A 20,274-nucleotide genomic window follows, 5' to 3' on the forward strand; every position below is an offset into this window, starting at 1 on the left:
AGCGGCCAGCAGCTGCTGTGAGCGGCCGTCCAGAAGCCGGCGACTGATCTGCCTCGCCCGGGAAGAGCGCAATGATGGTGCCAAGTTGGGCCAGTGAAGCAACGTCCTCCATAACTAGACTGAAGAACAAAACCACAACAACTTGTCTGTTCCCCTTCCCCCAACTCCCCAGCACTGTTCCCATCCCCCAAATTCCCCAATAAAAATCTTAAAAAAAAAAAAAAGGAACTTTGCTTAAGAGCAAGTAGAAGAAAGCACAGCTTCATAACCCAAACCAGTGCTCCACTGAAAATTACCGAACGCACTACAAGTTTGAAATACGTCTGGTGGAGAATTAATCTTTCAGCTCAACATCTTTGAGGCCTTTTCAAAAACCCCTTAAAAATATGATCTGTCACTGTATGAAGGAATTAGATATTGTGATTATATATAACAATCGAAATTTATAAATAAACTTGATGTCCATAAACCGTATGTACTTCCAATTCCAAATACATGGATCTATTTTAAAAGGTTCTTTAGATATTCTCCCTAATATTTAATTTTACAGTTACTTTCTGATGACTATTAAACTACGAATATATTTTCTCATAAAAATGTTTAGCTACATATATTCCATTATTACCAGTTTTGTTGCTGAACATTGGAATACTTTTTCTTCAGAAATCAAGATTCCTTTTTATTCACTATAAGTAATTGGATAAAAAAAAGACACAATTTATTTAAGACATGAGGGGACTTTCAAACAATGTTTAACATTAATAAACCAACACTGACTTACTGTTTTCTGATAGTTTAGAAAGACTGCATAATTATTTCCTAGATAGTTCCTTTGTAGCACTGTCCAACACAATGCCTCACACATAACAGAAGTCTGAAAAATATCTACTGAATTAATAAATAACAACTATTTAATAAAAAAATCTGATACTAACCATTTAAAAATAAGACACTAAATTACTTATTTTGCAATTTAATGCCAATCATCCCACACTTGTCATTAAAAAGTATACCTTCAAAATAATCGGAATGCTATCATCTTCCACACGTCCTCTCTCTTATTCATCAAATTGTGTATCTCCTCCATCCACCTCTGTGATCTTTATAAATGTGAGTCTTTACATTTTTTTAAAAAGTATCAATAAATTCTTTTGAAATTTTGATGAAAACTATGACCCCTCTCCCCAAAAAACACACACACAGAAATGTACACAGATTCTAGGAGTGCTTAGGCCTCCTGAAGCACAGCAATGACTCCTGGTGGTATGGATTCTGAGTGAAGAAGTCGTCTTTTACAATATATCCCCGCATGTAAGTATATCCATATTTGCATGACTGTATCTGAGACAAGTTCTATGCACACAGTATTATTCAGATAAATTCTCTTACTGCGTAAGCTCTGCTGGAGTCAACTTTTGTGAACACATCCTCCTGTTAGACTACTGGGACCTCATTTGGTTCCCTGTGGCATTAATTTACTTTATAATAGATTACCCACACACTGGAAATTCAAATTTAATTATAACAAACTCCCTTAAGTGGTAGAGGTGAGAAGAAAGCAAAGCAACAGAAAGAAAAAAAAAAAAAGCAGCTAGAAAGAGGTGGTAATGGGAAGACAGGTGCTCCAAAGAGGGGTGCCAGTGTATGAAAAGAAAGACGCTGAAGATATACTTAATTTACTTTATAATTTTTGTCAGACTCCAACAATCGCTATCATTTTAACTAACTGAGGCAAAGGAAAATAAATATGAATCAGTGAAAAAAAGCCCTACAAAATAAAGGAACAACGAAATCTCTACAGTGGCTTGCTCCATCCTCTAGGAGCTACCGATGGAACAGAGTTGCAGATAAGCCACTAAAGAGATTCATAAAGGATGGAGAAAAGTGTTGTCAACAGAACCAACCAATTTCCAAAGCATCTGATATCTTGAGAGTAGCTGGATTTTTATTTCCAAAGACAAACCACTCAAGCTGCAACTTGTAGATAAAACTTTCTGAAGTTTCAAAGTGGACTTTCGCATTAAGGAATACAGGCTCCTCTCTTCCATGTCACAAAAATAAATCTTGAAAATATTCATCAAATTCGTCTTCCCTATTTAAAATAAAAGGTATATATATTGATTATATCAACAATCAGAGAAAAAACTTACTAGGTGACACATCACAAGATTAATGAAAATATTTTAATTCAATATAGTTCCTGATTCTTCTATATATCAACATATTTCACGATTCAGCCATCAAATAATTCTTAGCTTCTAGAATGATAACTATACCCAGACTGATTAAAATTAAAATGTTTTGTATGCTGGAACCTCTCCCTAAATGTATTTATTACCTAAGATTTTACTTCAAAGTATTTTGTAAAATATTATTGCTTCTTTACTTTTTGGGTTGACTTTATAACTTCTCTGTTCAAGAGGAAAAACTGATGGTTGCTAGATGGGACGGGGGATGGGAATGAGGGAGAAGGGGAAGGGACAAGACAACATAAACTGGTAACTACAATATTGCCTCAGGGATAGAAAAGACAGTTTGCGGAATATAATCATTAATGTTATAAATATTCTTTAGGGGGCCAGATGGACTCATGTCTTGTTAGGGAGACCACTTCATGGACGGTGTAGAGGCCTGACCATTGGCTGCACTGTACATCTGAAGCTGCCATTGAATAATATTATGTATCAACTATAATTTAATACATATATAGTCATGGGATGTGCAGTATAGTGTAGGAATGGAGTCAATGGAATTGTAATAGATATGTATGATATCGGTGGTGGGAGGGCAGTGTATGGGCGGAGGGGGGTTGTCACTTTGTGAGGAGTGAAAAGGATAACTATTGCTTTGTTTTGTACACCTGAAACTAATAATAATAATAAAAAAATAACTTCTCTGTTTATTCTCATATCAAATTCCAGTCTGATTAAGAAATGAATGAAAAAGAAACTATTTTAAGGAAAAATACAAGTCTTATTCCTAGGAATAGGGAAAATCTGCTTAGGCTATAAGTTTTTCTCACTAAGAGAATAGTAAATATGTAACTGTAGCAGTAAAGATTATGTCTAAAACAAAGACTAGAACTCTGAAAAGAGATATTAATTTATAATATAATGTGTTAAAATACTATGAAAATTGCTAAGTAAGTATTAAATAAAAATTAATGCTAGGAGCCAGAGTGGTACAGTGGAAATGGCACAGGTTTTCAAGTCAGGCCGTGTTTAAGTCCTAGCTCTGTCACTTATTAGCTGGGTGAGCAGGTTACTTAACTTCTCTGGAATCAGGGTTTTGTTTTTTGGGGATTTTTTTTCCTGTGAAATGGAGGACATTACATTTCTTCATGGAGTTGCTGTAAAGATTAAATGTATGCACAGTTGCTTTTCTTCCTTCTGGGAACAGGGAATCAAGCTGGACAGTCAAATTCAGTCTACCAGTATCTTTAGAAAATGCTCTTTTAGATCAGAGATTCACAATGGGATTCCATCATTTGGTTTTAAATAATTGTGAATACATGAAGGCATCACAACCATGTTCAAATTGCAAAAATATTAATTACAGAATCAAGTAAAGTTGATTTAAGAATTATCTGCAATTTGGTATTCTCCATGCTACGGTCCCTTTTCCCTAGCATGACAGCAAAACGTAGAATTTTTTAAATTGCATTAAGAACTTAAATATATAAAATTAGCTGAATAACTGTGTGGACTCAGATGTTCAGTACCTGATCAATGTCAAGTTTTTATAAGGTCACAAAGAGTTTTGGATTATGACAGCCTTCTTAGGATTTACTCATGTATCTAGGACATAGAGATGGCTCCATAGAGTTGACTCTAAGACCTATTCTGTCATTTACAGCTGTAAAGCTATTCAAGGGGAAGTTATATGGTTGAAAGTTTAGTCAATAATTTAAGCAAAATTTTATTTACAACAATAGTATTTTAATAATGTGATGTATAATGACCACACATTTGGGAATTCTTTGGCTAAAAAAAATAAAATAAGAAAGGTTAAAGGTCACAGAAAAAGTAATCTTGTTAAAAAAAACCTCTTTCCAGCACACTTGAATTCTATTATATTGAGAACATATATAATTAGCAATATGTTATATAATCAGCTTAAATTAGTGAAGCATAACTGATTTAATAGGTCTCTTTCTATTATGAACCAACATGACTAGGGACTAACAAAATGGGACTAAAATTTATTTGAACACTTACTATAAAGTTATAGGTTTTATACCAGGTGCTTTATATTCTTTATTTCATTAAACTTTCATAAACTCTATGCAGTAGGTATTCTTTTATCCTCTTTTAACAGATAAAGTTCAAGTGGTGAACATCCCAGTATGTGACAAGAACTGCTAACATTCCAGCCCATATCCAGACAGCTCTTCCAACCCATAGCAGAGAACAATGCATGCATTGAGTTATCTGTCTTTGGGGGCTAAGGTGGGTATTGGCAAGTAAATTTTTACACCTGTATATATCTTCAAGAAGATCCCCTGTACAGGTTAATGATAATCAGAATGTCGTGGATACACTGCTCTGGAAGCTAGTAAATAACCCTTTTCTAAAGGAATTTAAGCAAAAACCAGAAGGTTATCTGTTAAGGTGAGCTAAGGAAAGATTTACTCACCAAGAAGAAACTGGATATTTATGGCCACAAACAATGGCTGGAGATAAACTCTGCTCTTAGGCTAGGTGGTCCTTGGCATTAAACACACATTCATGACAGTGAGTTTTTTCACTAACCGTTATTAAGAATGACTGTCGTCACAGCTTCCTACAGTGATGTAATGGGCATGTATTATCTATTTATACAAGGACTTACTGTGATTTTTCATCAGTCTCTGGTAGTGGGCCTTTCCAAAGTTCAGATTCTGAAGTACTTTCTTCCTCATCAGAGCTTCCTGTTCATTTAAGAGACTTTTTTTAAATGCGAGTATTATAGGTAAAACACATTTTGAACTACCCACCAATGCAATTAAATTAACTTCAGATTTAACTGCAGTTTAACTTCAACTTTCATGGCTCTCTGAAAATGTAATTTACTCTACCAGACCAATAAATTCTTTTTAAAAGTAAATAAATAAGCTGAGATATACCAAAGAGCCTCAGGAGAAAGATCAAGGATATAAAGTCTCATGGAAAACTTCTCTAAGTTACACTGAGTTAAAGTAGCAATTCCAAAATGATCTTTTGCAATATATGTGGTTTTCTTTTATTTCGTTTCTTATTTTTATCAGTCATACAAAAGACATTCAGGTTAAGGGTTCAGTAGAGAGTATATTTACATTAGAATCAAGACCTTAAGAACTGAAGTAATAGGTAGGAACACCTAGTTATGAAAAAAATTTGTCAGACATTTAAAAAAATTATATTAATTACGTTAATTAGAAGAGGCCTGCTGCAGTGAAGAAACAGGCCTCGTCATACATTTTTAGGAGTAAAAATTCTGTAAACTTTTTCTTGAGGAAAATCTGGCAATATAGATCAGTTTAGAATGTACATACCCTTTGACCAGCAATGCTGTTTTTAGGAATTTAACTGTTTACTTAAATAAGCACTTCAGATATGTGTACAAAGATGTTCACCGTATAATAACAACAAACGAAAACAAGCTAAATCCCTCCCAATTAGGGATTAAGGATTGGTTAAATAAATACTATACAACTGTTTAAAAAAACAACCTTAGCATGTCTATATGTATTATCATGGAAAGATATCCATGCTATATCAAAATTTTTAAAAGTTACAGAAAGCATGCACAGTATAATCTGATTTATGATTAAAACATTACATATATGCAGATATATAGTATTATATATGTGTGTATGTATATATGTATGTATTATAAGTTTATAAGGACCAACCAAACTTAATAGTGATTACTTGCGGACCTAGGATACTTTTACTTTCTACTTTAAGCATTTCCAATATTTTTTTTTGTATTTTAAACAATGATCATGTATTATCTTTAAAAATCCATAAAACATATACTTCTATTTAAAAAATATAACAAAATAGACATGTTTCCAATGAATCACCCTATATTAATTACTCAACTAAAAATGATCAAATACTGAAAAATGGATTATGAGGCAATAAAATTATATGCCACAAAGTAATTACATTAGCAAATAATTCCTGTTTGATAATGGCCATTAGTCTAAAAAAACTGACACAAATTTGGCCAGTCAATACAGAATGTCAGTAACAGAATGTCCCTTGGTTAAACACAACACAAAAATGAAACAGCTGTGATTTGTCACAGTGGTTCTAGCCTTTTACCTGTTGGACTTGGATCCTTGAATCAACATGCATGTCTGAACTTTGGTACTGATCCTATTCTGGCACAAATGCTAACAAAAAGTGGCCAAAAAGGGAGGGGGGTTGTATTTCTAATGATCTACATACAAAGATGATAAAAATACAAAGCCTCGGGAACAAGATTCTGCTCAATGACAGCCAGTGTCCCAACTGAATATGCGAGAACAAAGAATTACTAAGTCTTCTACTCTTATTTTTATGAAAAAGAAGGCACACAAAAACTAATCAGGCCTACTAAAGTTATCACTATGGTATCACCCTGTTCATGATGTCAGAGAACAAAACCTACAATGCTTTGGAAGTGGGCAGCTAATTTCAAAAGACCTTACAATCAGCTGCTCTCTTGTTCCCTCTCAAGAGTACTTCCACATGCCAGTTTTCCTACACCAGTTTTCTGATACCAGACAATCAAGTTTTTCTAAAAAACCAGATCAGTTTATAATAACATTATAAAATAACTCTCTTTGAAAGAGCACATGCTGAAAAAGTGGCCAAATATCCTTAGAGAATCAAATCTCCAAGACTGGACTACATGACCTTTACGGTCCCTTACAACCCTATGAATCTGTAATATTCTAGTTCCCTGAAGGTGACAGTAACTACTACAAATCATTCTTATCACTGTTACAACCTGCCAGAGGTAGGAGGGGTGCTGCTAAAGAAACAGCAGTTAGTAGAATGGAGAATACAAAATGATGCTCTTGCAACAGTTTCAAATCTATGCAGTGATTATTGGCAAGTGGGGACCAGATTTTAAGTCACTGACTCTGTGTTGGAAGGGGATCATGGAGGTCTTTAATCAAACACTTATCCAATGAATGTATCTCTTAAACCCGGATAACAAGTGGCTGTCCAATCTATGCTTGAACACCTCACTACTTCCTTAAGTAGTCCATTGCCCCCATTCTTTTCTTCAGATAGTCCCAACTGATTTAAGTTTTTCCATAAATTAAGGCAAAAATCTGTCCTCGGGCAATTCTTATTCATAGGCTCTTCTAGTTCTGCCAACCAGGCACCTGTCAGGGCCCAGGGCAGGTTGCCCCAAAATATGCCACAATGGAATACAGATTATTTTGAATTACAGTTACTTAGGAAGCTGCCAGTGAAAGAACACTCTGGCCTCTCTGGCCTGCCAAAAAGCTCCTTAACCCTCCTTACCCCTTCCCTCTCATCCCTTTACTTTTCCCAAACTAAATATCAACAGTTCCTTCAACCGTCTTTGTATGACACAATTTCAAGTTCTGTCAACACCTTGGTTTTTCTAGTCTCAATCTGTTTTAAGTTTGCAATGTTCTTTTTAGCATGTGATGCGAACTGCATACAATTTTCTCTACATGTTTGGAATAATAAAAGCAGGTCTATCATCTTGATTTTTCTGGATATTATATGATACCTAAATAATTTGGTCTACTGTAGAAGTGGCAAGTTCCAATTATGATAACAAATCAACAGGTCAGATTTTACAGACTTAATTTTTTATTTGACCAGTTCTAAAGAACAAAGCAAGAACTTACATTGGGGTAAAGACAGTCTTTGATAAATGGTGCTGGGAAAACTGGTCAGATACATGCAAAAAATGACTGGATTGCCTTCTTACACAGTACATAAGAATAAAACTCAAAATGGATTAAAGACTTAAATGTAAGACACGAAACCATAAAACTCCTAGAAGAAAACATAGGAAGTAAACTCTCAGATATTACCCTTCATAATATTTTTTCTGATCTCCTTAGGCAAGGAAAACAACAGAAAAAATAAATAAATGGTACTACATCAAACTAAATGTTTTCTCACAGCAAAGGAAATCATCAACCAAACAAAAAGACATCCTACTGACTGAGAGAAGATATTTGCCAATGATACATCTGATAAGGAATTAATATTTAAAATGTTTATATATATATATATATATATATAACTCACACAACTCAACAACAAACAAACAATCCAATTAAAAAATAAGCAGAGGACCTGCGCAGCCAGACAACTCTGTTGGTAAGAACGCGAGCTCTGAACAACAGGGCTGCCAGTTCGATTCCCACATGGGCCAGTAAGCTGCGCCTGTAAGCCACGCCCTCTACAGCTAAGATTGTGAATAACCGCTCAACCTGGAGCTGGGCTGCCATGAGTGGCCAGCAGCTGCCGTGGGCTGCTGTGAGCGGCCGGTGGCCAGCATGAGTGGCTGACAGCCAGTGAGAGCTACTGTGAGCCGCTGGCCATTTGGCCGGCGACCAACTGCCTCAGCCGGGTGGAACGCAATGATCATAATACCAGCGTGGGCCAGTGAGCTGCATCCTCCACAACTAGACTAACTCAGAGGTGGGGGAGGGGGGGAGGGTGAGGGCGGAGGGGATAAGCAGAGGACCTGAGTAGACTTTTCTCCAAAAAGGACATACGGATGGCCAATGGACATATGAAAGGATGCTCAATGTCACTAATCATCAGAGAAATGCAAATAAAAACCACAGTTAGATATCACCTCACTCCTGTCAGGATGGCTATTGTCAATAAATCAACAAACAAGTGTTGGTGAGGATATGAAAAGAAAAGAGAACCCTGGGCCGGCCAAGTGGCGCGATGGTTAAGAACTCGCTTGGGATGCCAGAGGGCCCTGGTTCAGATCCCACATATGAGGGCCAGTGACACTGCCCTCCACAGCTGAGATGCTGAACAACAGCTCAACCTGGAGCTGGGCTGCCGTGAGTCGCCGGCAACGGCGTGGGCTGCAGTCCCTGTGGCAGTGGATTGCCATGGGCTACCGTGTGTGGCCAGCAGCCAGCGTGAGTGGCCAGCAGCCGCAGTGAGCGGCCATCCAGAAGCCGGCGACTGATCTGCCTCGCCAGAGAAGAGCGCAATGATGGTGCCAACTTGGGCCAGTGAAGCAACATCCTCCACAACTAGATTGAAGAACCAAAACGACAGCAACTTGTCTGTTCCCCTTCCCCCAACTCCCCAGCACTGTTCCCATCCCCCCAATTCCCCAATAAAAAATCTTAAAAAAAAAAAAAAGAAAAGAAAAGAGAACCCTGGTGCACTGTTGGTGGGATTGCAAATTGGTGCAGCCACTATAGAAAATAGTATAAAGGTTCCTCAAAAAATTAAAAATAGACCCAACAATTCCACTCCTGGGTATTTACCCAAAGAAATCTAAAACACTAATTCAAAAAAATATATGCGCCCCTATGTCTATTGCAATGCTACTCACAACAGCCAAGACATGGAAACAATCCAAGTGCCCATCAATAGATGATTAGATAAAGAAGAAGTGGTAAATATATACAATGGAGTATTACTCTGCCATAAAAAAGAATGAAATCTTACCATTTGCAACAACATGGATGGACCTAGAGAACATTATGCTAAGTGAAATAAGTCAGACTGAGAAAGACAAATACCACATGAGCTCGCTTATATGTGGGATCTAAAGAACTGAATAAGTGAATAAACAAAACAGATACAGGCTCATAGATACAGAGAACTGATGGTTGCTAAAAAGGAGGGAGGGAGAGGGGATAGGTGAAAAAGGTGAAAGAGAATAAGAGGTACAAGCTTCTAGTTATAAAATAAATAAGTCACAGGGAGGTAAATTACAGTTTGGGGCACAGGGCTTGGGGGGATGGATGAGAAAGGTGAAGGGAATAGGAAGTACAAAATGGTAGTCACAAAACAGTCGTGGGGATGCGAAATACCGCATGGGGAATACAGTCACTAGTGTTGTAAAAACTACGCATGGTGTCAGGTGGGTACTAGACTTATTGGGGGGATCACTTCATAAATTATACTGGGTTGTTGGAAAAGTCATGACGTATTTTTTCTATGTTTTTCGTTGCAAAAATGCGTCATGACTTTTCCGACAACCCAATATAAATGCCTAACCACTGTGCTGTACACCTGAAACTAATATAAAATAATATTAAATGTCAACTATAATTAAATATATATATATAATATATATAATCACAGGATGTAAAGTACAGCCTAGGGAATATAGTCAACGATATTGTAATAGCTATGTAGGGTGTCAAAGGAGTAGCAGACTTATTGGGGTTATCACTATGTGAGGTGTATAAATGTCTAATCATTATGTTGTTTTGTACACCTGAAACCAGTAATAATTTAAAAATGAAGTAAAAAGGAAGAAAACAAACCAAGCTAAAGGTGCTTCAGTTTGGGTACCATGTTCTTCCCTCCCTACGACTAGAAGTCTGAGCTGCCTGAGCAAAGGGAAAGAGACTTCGGGCTATTTCTGGGAGATGGAAGAGGATCAAGAGGGCTGGAGGGAGGACAGCAGAGGGGAGAAGGAAGAGTAAATGAAAGAATGACTATAAATGAGGAAGTCAAGACCTTTCCCCAAAGATATTTTAATAATGAAAAATTTGGAACTGGAAAAGGGCAATGTTTTTTTTTTCTCTCTACACTAAATAAGCCTTCACACCTCTCACTGCCATGTATTGTTGGAAATGGATAAAAACTAAAATAAAATTTTTCACTTTAACCTGTGTATGCTTTTAAAAACTATATATATTTGCTACTTCATCCCCAGATGGCATAAGTCTATCAGTCTCATGACTGGCTATGTTCTAGACACTGTCACTATACTTCACCTAATTTAGAAGGAGCTGCTTGCTGATAAATGAGGACTCACATGAGGAAAAAGGAAGTGCCAGTGCTTTAAGACACTTCAAATATGCTGAAAACAAAATTGGTATGAGCAAAATAATTTATAAGGAATATGTTATATTCCCAAACTAGTTGAATGCTTCCACTGATAATTCCCTCTTCATTAAGATTTTAAACAGTAAATATCTTAAAATTTAGATTTTACTATTTTCTCAGTACAAAATTTATGATTACTGAACACTTAAAAATTCTCCTTAAGAACTATACTAAAATGCTAATAATGTTTATATTTGAATGGTGGGATTTGGAGTAATTACTAAAATTTTTCCTCAGTTTGCTACAGTAAATATATATTACTGTAAAATTAGAAAAAATATGTTTATAAATTTCAAAATTTCTAATATAATAAGTCCAGACATTATAAAATGAATTAGATATGATGCTGTTGAATTACACTTTATTGTTAGGCCCTAAGCCCATGCAAGGTCTTTAAGAAATTCAACTTCTATTACTGTTTGCTGTATCACAAGTGGATGGCCCCTCTTATGAACCCACAGGAGATTCTATTCTCAAAACTCTGCCTGGAAAAAGCAAAAAGCCTGCGAGTTCTCTTTATTATCATATGGGTATAATTAATCATTCTACTGGTAGCTTCATTTTTTGGTTTGGTTGTTAGGAAGAACAGTGATAAATTTGTGGTCTACCTTTGCTATTATGCAGGACTTTTCGGTAAACATTTTTCTGTATTAATTTACCTTTAGGTTTAGTGTGTGATTCTATCTTCTATCTTACTTTTCAATTATTCTAAGTGAAAAAAAATCTTACTTTATTGTAACTATTTTTGTAGGTTATTGTGAATACTTTTTGGAATATTGCCGGAAAAACAATAAAATTTATAGCAAATATTCAATAAAATCAAATCTGCTCTGATCCAATCTTGTGAAAACCACAGGACTTATTTAAAAACTAACCAGTAGCAACCAGTTGCCAACATTTACTTTCCATGTACAAACCACATACTTCCTTTAATTAATCAAAATCACCAAAATGACAGAGATAATTCAGTCACATGCAATATAAGCAATATTTCTTAAATCTTAATCCACTTCCCCAAATCAGATTTTTCCATTCCAACCTCATCCCTGTATCTCCTTCTTCATCTTCTATAATGTAAAATTGAAATGTGTACCTATTGTATCCACCGAAAAAAATTTTTACGCTCTTCTATACTTAAAAAAAGAAACTTTTAAATGTTCTGAATTGGGGAAGAAATCATACATGTCAAGTCTTTTTTCTATGATTTTTCTCACATAGCATAAAAACAAAAAATAATTTACATCAGGGCAAGTCACAATTCATGGGAAGCCCAAACTGCAAATAAGTTGAATCTATATATTTTTATTAAAGAAATACTTGATACTTACTGTTTGCAGAGTTTTCTGATTTCTTTGAGGATGAATGTCCTGAAAAGGAAACAGCATTGATTTGTAAGAATCATCTTGCAGTGGTCCAACAGCTGTAGCTGTAACCAGAATTGTTCCCAATAGCTGAGTTTACTTTATAGTATTACAGAAAAGCATTCACTGTCTCCTAATCTTTCGTGTTTCTTAGACATCTCTCCCTAACTAAAATGTTAGATTCTTTTAAGCAGGGGTATTTTATACTGTTGTATGGCCTCGGATACCTAGCACAAAGCTTAAAAAATAACAAGTGTCTGTAAAATAATTTCATGTTATTAAAAGAAACAAAGAATAAACCAACCCATACATTAGCTATAATATAACCAATACTTTATCTAAAGAGATGTTCAATATCTGAAAGCAGTTTACAAATACTCTTTTTTCACCATACTTTTTCAAAGATTATTTACAGGTGAGAATTAGTAATCAGTAACTGAAAATCACACACACAATTATGTCATAAAACAAATTCAGTTCTACAATGGTTATCCCGTGAAGGAAATGGAAAGAGAAAAATACTGAAGTTTTATTAATATAATTTTTAAAACCATCACTATATACAGTCTCCTGCAATAAGACCTCAGGGGAAATATTTCTGAAGGTAGCTAAATAAAAAAAAAAGGACAAATAATAGATGGAGAGTAACAATTCTTCCAACCTCCCTGGACAGGAGGGCTTATAAACCAAAATTGTTGCATGAATTGTTGCATGAATGGCCTTTAAGGCCAGACAAAGAGGATGCGAGAACTACAGCGGAAAAAAGAAAGCCAAGGCCTGGCTGGACTGCAGTGACTGCTTTATGTTAATTGTCTCTTCACGCCTCCTTATTTCCTAGTCATCAGACAGCAAATAAAAACATAGCTAAGTTTCTGGTGGCAAAAGAAATGTATTCTTCTTTCATATGAGGAACATGACATCTACTTCCAAATGTCTACAAGTAAAAAAAGGTTAGACTTACTGTAGAGGACTAAGAACATAATTGGAACCAAAGGCAAGAAGTTGTAGGTTTGAGCTAAATGTTAACAGAAACCTGCTAGTGGGGCCGGCCGTGTGGCTCAGTTGGTTAAGAGCTCGCTCAAGAGTTTGAGCTCTGAGCAACAGCGGTTCAATGCTCAGCCCGAGCTGAGCTGCCAACAGGTGGCAAGATGGCTCAGCTTAAAAAAAAAAAAAAAAAAAACACTTAAAAAAAAAAAAAGAGAAACCTGATAGCAATTACAACTATCTGAAATGTAAAGGAGTACTTTGGATAGTAATGGGTTCCTTTTCCCTGGAGGTGTTCAAGCAAAAGCAGAATACGTATAGAGTTTCTCAAACTTTACTGTCCACATAAATTATCTCAGGAACTTATTAAAGTGCAATACAAGAGATCTGGAAGGGTCTGAAATTGTGCATCTAACAAGATCCCAAGTGATGACAATGCCAGAGAGCATTACTTTGAAAAGCAAAACCATATTATACCTTTTCGATTATGATTTCAGGGCTGACATCTCTTGATGTTCCTCTCAACATTGAGAAACTGGTTGAAATTTACTGATTGACTCACTCATCTAACATTTACTGAATGCCTACTACATGGAGCAAGCACTGTGCTTAGGAATTAGAGACAATCAAACAAGTCACAGTCCCTTCCTTAAAAGAAAATAAGCAAATTACTCCAAGGGTGATATGTATTCCCAGAGGTACAGGTTGTTATTGGTATGTGTAACAGGGACCTAACCTCGCCTGCGGAAGTGAGGTGAAGAGTGTCAGGAAAGGTCTTCCCAAGGAACTGAGTGTGGGAATGGGGTGTGGTGGGAAGGGTGACACCCTGAACTTTCTGTCAAAATAGTCTGCCTAAGTACCTTGTTCTGCTCATGCCTGCCAAAGCAGACGGTCCTCAAAGTCAAGCTACTGATCTGCCTTTCTTACATTTTTCCTCGAGCCATTTGTTCAGCCATCTAGTCCTATCCAATTATCTGTCCGTCCGTCCGTCCATCCATCCATCCATCCATCCATCCCTCCATCCATTCATCCATCCATCCACTTATTTAGCATTTTGTATGATAGTAACCTAAAGCTATGTGAGTAGATGGGATCACACAGTGAAAGGAAAGAGAGAAGGAAAGTCCTATAATAGCCTACACCTAAGAGTAAGGTTGGGGAGAAACTATAGTTTAAAATGGTGAGGAAAGGCCAGAAGACAGAAAGAAAATCAGGAACGTAGATTGTTTTGAGAAGGGTCAACAGTCCAAATGCAGCTATTAAACAGTTATTAATTACTATTCAAACTTGGGCCAAATTAAGACAGTCTGGCAAGAAAGTATCATATCAAGATCAACCCAGATAATCCCAGGTAAGATATTAAAGAATTCCACATGGTTTTCCTGTAAGTTTGCTAAATTGTCATTTTCTGCTTTATACCACAGAAGTAGAAAAAAAAGAACTATATCCTGTACTCTCGGCTATCAAAACTACTCTAAATAAATAAATAAGAAAAAGATGTCTTAATTCCACTCTATCCCCGAAGTTGCCCTGAAACAATCTTCAAAGTCTTTCATTTTCTCATTCTTTATTATTTATGCCTAACATGTGCTAATGAGGTGCTGGGAATATATCAATGAACAAAACACAGAATTTCTGTCCTCCTTGGGCTTTTATGTAATTGTCATATGTGCAGTAAAGGAAAAGATCCAGGGCTGCGACAGTGTAGCATAAATGGGAGTCCCAATTTAGATCCATGGTCAGCTATGGAGTCAGAAAAGGATCCCTGAGGAAGTGACATTTAAGCTTAGATCTGAAGGATGAGTTAGGACAGGACTGGGGACTTTAGGAAGAGAGGAAGCAGTATCTATGTAGTCCCTAAAACAAAAGAAGTTTGGCATTTCTAGAAACTGAAAGGCTATGTGGGTGGAGTGTGAAAGTGAGGTGGAGAATGGTAAGAAACAAGCCTTGTATGCCAGATCATACACAGCCTTTGGGCTTTGTCCAGGATTTTGGTTATTATCCTAAGAACAACAGGATATCATTGCTTTATGGTAAATAGAGTAAGGGGAGGGAAGGTGGGATGTCAAGCAGTGAAAGAAGCAGTAGCCTAGATGAGAAAACAGTGGTTTGAACTAGGGTGGAGAGAACTTGAGAAATATATACTCTAGGGATAAAATTGATAGGATTTGGTGAAAAGTTAAATAACGAGAAAAAAGAACACATCAAGGATAATTCCCAGGTTTCTGATATTACTTTTTAGGTTGACAGAGATGTCATCTACTGAAATATGGACACTAAAGGAAAAATATCTATAAGGAAGATCACATGCATATGTATGTATAATCTGAGGGGTCTAACCCCATCCCTGATCCCTGGTATCCAGCTACCTAATTACCTGTTTTGAAGGTACTGAATAAACTTTTACAAGGTAGGGATTAGTTCTTTAATTTAAAATATGTAGTGATTAATACACTATCATACTATCATATGAATGCAACAATATTATGTAATATAATAAAGAATGCAACAAAATTCTCAAATACGATATATTAAATATTTTACTGGCACATGAGGATAAATATTTTCAAAAACTCAAATGAGATTTTTCATACTTACTGAAATTTATTTTGGAGTTTGGAGTTAGGAAATGATTAAGATAGAGACAAAAAGGCAGTCTGCTTCAAATACCATTTCTCAGTAAGCAATAGAAAAATCGTAGTTTCCACTCACCATCTATCAATTTTACCAAGTCTAAAACTTGGTGATACATAATATGCTTAACTGTATCATGATATGCCAAGAAGGAAAAATATGCATGTAAGAATGTAACATGTCTAATGATCTTTATATCTGGAGCAAGGGAGCCCTCTCTTGTCCAAGTATTATGTTAACATTGACCTGAATCTAATTCAATCTATAATACCATTATCTAACTAATTTAAGTCTGATTCACTCTAAGTTATAGCCAATCTGACTCTATTACAGACTGAAAAAGTAACTAGCTAACTTCATAATAATAGCTAACTATGTGGCAAGTACTATGCAAAATGCTTAACTCATTTCAACTTCTGAACAATCTTATGAGTTAGTTACTATTATCATGACCATTTTACACATGAAGAAATGAAGACTTAGAAAGCTTAAGGACTGCTAAGGAAGAAGTGGCTGACTGATGGATTTAAATAATTATTTACTAAGTAAAGAACCATGCTAGGTTCTGAGGACACATTATATCAATTTCTTATCATTTCAAGAAGCTCATAAACTAGTGAAAAATCAGACTATAATAATTGAAATCAGTATTATAATTTTATACTGACTTATAGGTTACATACTGTTTTAGTGTTCAAATGTTTTTCACATTCTTATTTGATTCTCTGCAATAAGCTCAAGCAATACAGAGGTCAGCTATTCACATCACCCCTACTTACATAAGGAAAGGAAAGCTCAAGAAGTTCAGTGACTCACTCAAGGTAACAAGTCTTTAAGTGACAAAGCCAGAAATTAGAAGCTGTTTGCAATATTATACCATCTGCCAAAAATGAATCAAAGCCAACTTTGTTTTTGAAACTCCTGTAAGTTACTATAAGTTCACATCTAAATTCTCCAACCAGATTCCTTTCAACTACTATAAAACAGAATTCTTAATATATATTCACCAATTAAATTCTAGATTTGAAACATGGCAGATTGCACTTCATGTTCAGAAATGTGAGTAGATATTATATCTTAATTCCCTTTTACCTTTATCCTTTTTCTTAGAGGTCTCTTCTGCAGAAGATAATCTGGATTTTTTATGGGATGACTCTTCACAGCCTTTTTTGATTTTTTCCTTTCTTTTTTTTGCCTTGACTTCTTTTCTCCTTTATGTTGAACAATATAAAATTAAAGTTAACTTTTTTCAACTGACCTTTATAACAAAATAAAACCAATGAATAAAAAAAAAATCAAATCAGTTAAAAGTACTTATTTTTAAAATGTAATTTACATAATCAGGAACCATTAAGTGAGTCTGTAAATATTTTAGGTTAGTATATTAAGACAATTCTGTAAAATAATGAAGCCTAAACACTGAGACAAAGAATTACCGTATTTGCCGGCGTATAAGACGACTGGGCGTATAAGACGACCCCCTAACATTTCCACTCAAAATACAGAGTTTGTTATATACTCGCCGTATAAGACTACCCCCTCTTCCGCACACCTTCTACACACCAAATAAAAGGTAAAACAATATCAGATTTGATTTGGCCCACTGAAGTGCAAACAAGCGTATTGTATTTCGTGTCACCACATAACCGTTTTGGCGATGTTGAGCCACCATGTCTGCTACATGTTTTTCGAGTTCTGGCCAGTGTGGGGTGCCTCTTCTTAATGCACACTTACCCCTTGGCATACTCTTTAATGCTTTCTCATTTGATTTCCAGTCCCGAACCATCTTTTCTGTTACTCCATATTGTCTTGCAGCAGCACAATTATTATTTTCCTTAGCAAAGTTTATAACTTTCAGTTTAAAATTTGCATCATACTTCTTTCTTTTGGCTGGTGCCATGATAGGGATGATAGGGGTTTGACTGGTCGACATTTTCTATGCTGTACTGTACAATGGTGCAGTATTGTGGTTGGCTGTTGGCTGTATACAAAGCCTGATTTGATTGGTCCCTGCTCCCTGTTTGCCCGACCTGTCACTATAGCAGTCTGGTCCACCCTTGCATCAGCATCTCCCTGGGACCTCACTAGTGCGCAAGTGCGAGCTCTTCAACATTCTAACAGGCACCATGATAGCGCAAAATCACGAATCTTCAATGCATAATATGTAAAGAAATATACGGTAACCCGAATTACCACACTCGCAAAATTGCACACAGCCGACCATACACCCAGTATGGTATCGCGATTTTGCGCTATCATACTGGGTGTATGGTCGGCTGTGTGTGATTTTGCGAGTGTGGTAAAATCGCATAACAGCCGAGCATACACCCAGCAGCGCTGCTGATGCCTGAATGGTATGTGGAATGAAGTGGGCGGGCATCGGGAGGCCACTATGGCACGGGGCAAGCACTATGGGCAGTCTATCTGAAGTGTACCTGGCGTATAAGACGACCCCCCACTTGGAGGCATATTTTTCAGGGCCAAAAAATCGTCTTATACGCCGGCAAATACGGTATTTTTTATAAGTCCTGTATACAAACTTTAGTAAATATAAATCATAGTTTTACTCATTTCTTCCTTTTTATATTCTATCTTTTAGCCATTATAATCAACAAACGAACGAACAAAAAACTCACAGATACAGACAACAGAATGATGATTACCAGAGGGAAAGTGGGGTGGGGAGAGGACAAAGAGGGTCAAATACAAGGTGGGAGAGAAAGACACTAGACTTCAGGTGGTGATCACATCAACAGAGTATAATAGATACTGTATTATAAAGCTGTACAAATGAAATTTATGTATTATTAACCAATATTATCTCAATACATTTAATTAAAAATAAAGAAAAATGGTTAAAATATATATACAAGAAAATTACAAAAACAAATCTCATTTCCTTCCTCATAATTCCTATCTACCTACACTTTGAAAAAACACATACAAGAAGAAACCACTGCAATAGTTCTAAACCACCAGTAGATAAATAATTCTTCTCTTAAGAATAAAGGAATATAGTCACAATATTATGAAGGCTTTTTTTTTTTTTTTTAAAGCTGAGCCATCCTTCCACCTGTTGGCAGCTCAGCTCAGGCCAGGAATCAAACTGTTGTTGATCAGAGCTCAAACTCTTGAGCGAGCTCTTAACCAACTGAGCCACTTGGCCAGACCCTAGTCACAATATTATGGAATGAGGGTGGAATGGCTTCTTGTTAACTCATATGTCTACTTTAGACCATTTACCCTTTTACTGTGTAGCGTTCTCTCTTTTAGGCCAGGTTTACAAGGTTATCATGCTTGACAAGCAACTGATTTTAATTGGTTAAAAAACAAATACTAAATAGGAAAAGGTGATAATGCTGAAACAGGGAAGGAAAATGAAGACACAACAGAGAATATTACTTTCAAGGGACTTCCAAATTAAGGTACTTGTGCCAAATGCTATACTATATAAGACAGTGACCACTTTTTTTCTTTCATAGGAATCATTTCAATTGTAAAATGAAGCTTAAAAGTCAAGGCCAGATAAACCATCTGGCATTGTTCAGTATTACTGATGGAGCGTGAAAATAAAGGTTTAGGCTGCTCAAATCTAAAAAATTCTGCTAATTTTAAAAATTAAAAAAGTATTATTTAATATTTATTTTCAATAGCTAAAATACTTAGTAGGGCACATTTATAACAACTGACTTCAAAATTAATAATACTAACACATTTTATCAAGTTGCAGAATCTTACTTTTAACTGTTATTCAGGACATGAAACCTGACCACCATAATCATGACAGGTGACACAGATTTTGCCGGAATATCTTTGGTGTGAAGGCTCCGCTATGCTTGATTTACCACACGCTAGGCACTGTTGTCAAGCATGTTCATTTATTTCCACAATAACCTCGGTGTCCTCATTTTTAGAGATCATAAAATTGAGTCTTACAGTGCTTAAGTAGCTTGTCCAAGAAGATAACTAGTAAGGGGAGTAGCTGAGAGGACTACACGGGGGTCTGGTTTCAAAGTCCATGATCCTATATACACTGCACATCACAGAACACTGATACCCTTCCCCAACTCAATATGCAGACACATTCTAGCTCATTCAACTGGAGCCTGATTTTAACATCTGAAATGAATAGAGGTGTATAATTCTTTTTAAGAATGACAAACTTCAATTAAAATACTGCTTTATAATACAGTATCTAAGAATATTATGGTATCTGAACACTGGCTCCAAACTAAAAATTCTAGCATCTA

The 20,274-nt window shown here is 36.0% G+C and overlaps 1 protein-coding gene across 4 annotated transcripts in view; it reads right to left on the reverse strand.

Moving 5' to 3' along the window:
• Window positions 1-693: 693 nt before the first annotated feature.
• LOC109380901 (protein FRA10AC1) overlaps window positions 694-20,274 on the reverse strand; it is a 37,217-nt gene continuing 17,636 nt past the window's right edge. For 2 of the 4 annotated variants that reach the window (XM_019638975.1, XM_019638974.1), the window contains 4 exons: window positions 17,117-17,235; window positions 12,374-12,412; window positions 4,831-4,909; window positions 694-2,092 (listed from right to left, as the gene is read on the reverse strand). In XM_019638975.1, coding sequence (XP_019494520.1) covers window positions 1,866-2,092; window positions 4,831-4,909; window positions 12,374-12,412; window positions 17,117-17,235 — 464 coding nt within the window. In that variant the 3' untranslated portion in view covers window positions 694-1,865. The remainder of the gene's footprint in view (window positions 2,093-4,830; window positions 4,910-12,373; window positions 12,413-17,116; window positions 17,236-20,274) is intronic. The other 2 variants (XM_019638977.1, XM_019638976.1) reach the window with 1 other exon arrangement.

This window comes from Hipposideros armiger, unplaced genomic scaffold (assembly GCF_001890085.2).
Source record: "Hipposideros armiger isolate ML-2016 unplaced genomic scaffold, ASM189008v1 scaffold_42, whole genome shotgun sequence".
Classification (NCBI taxonomy): domain Eukaryota; kingdom Metazoa; phylum Chordata; class Mammalia; order Chiroptera; family Hipposideridae; genus Hipposideros; species Hipposideros armiger.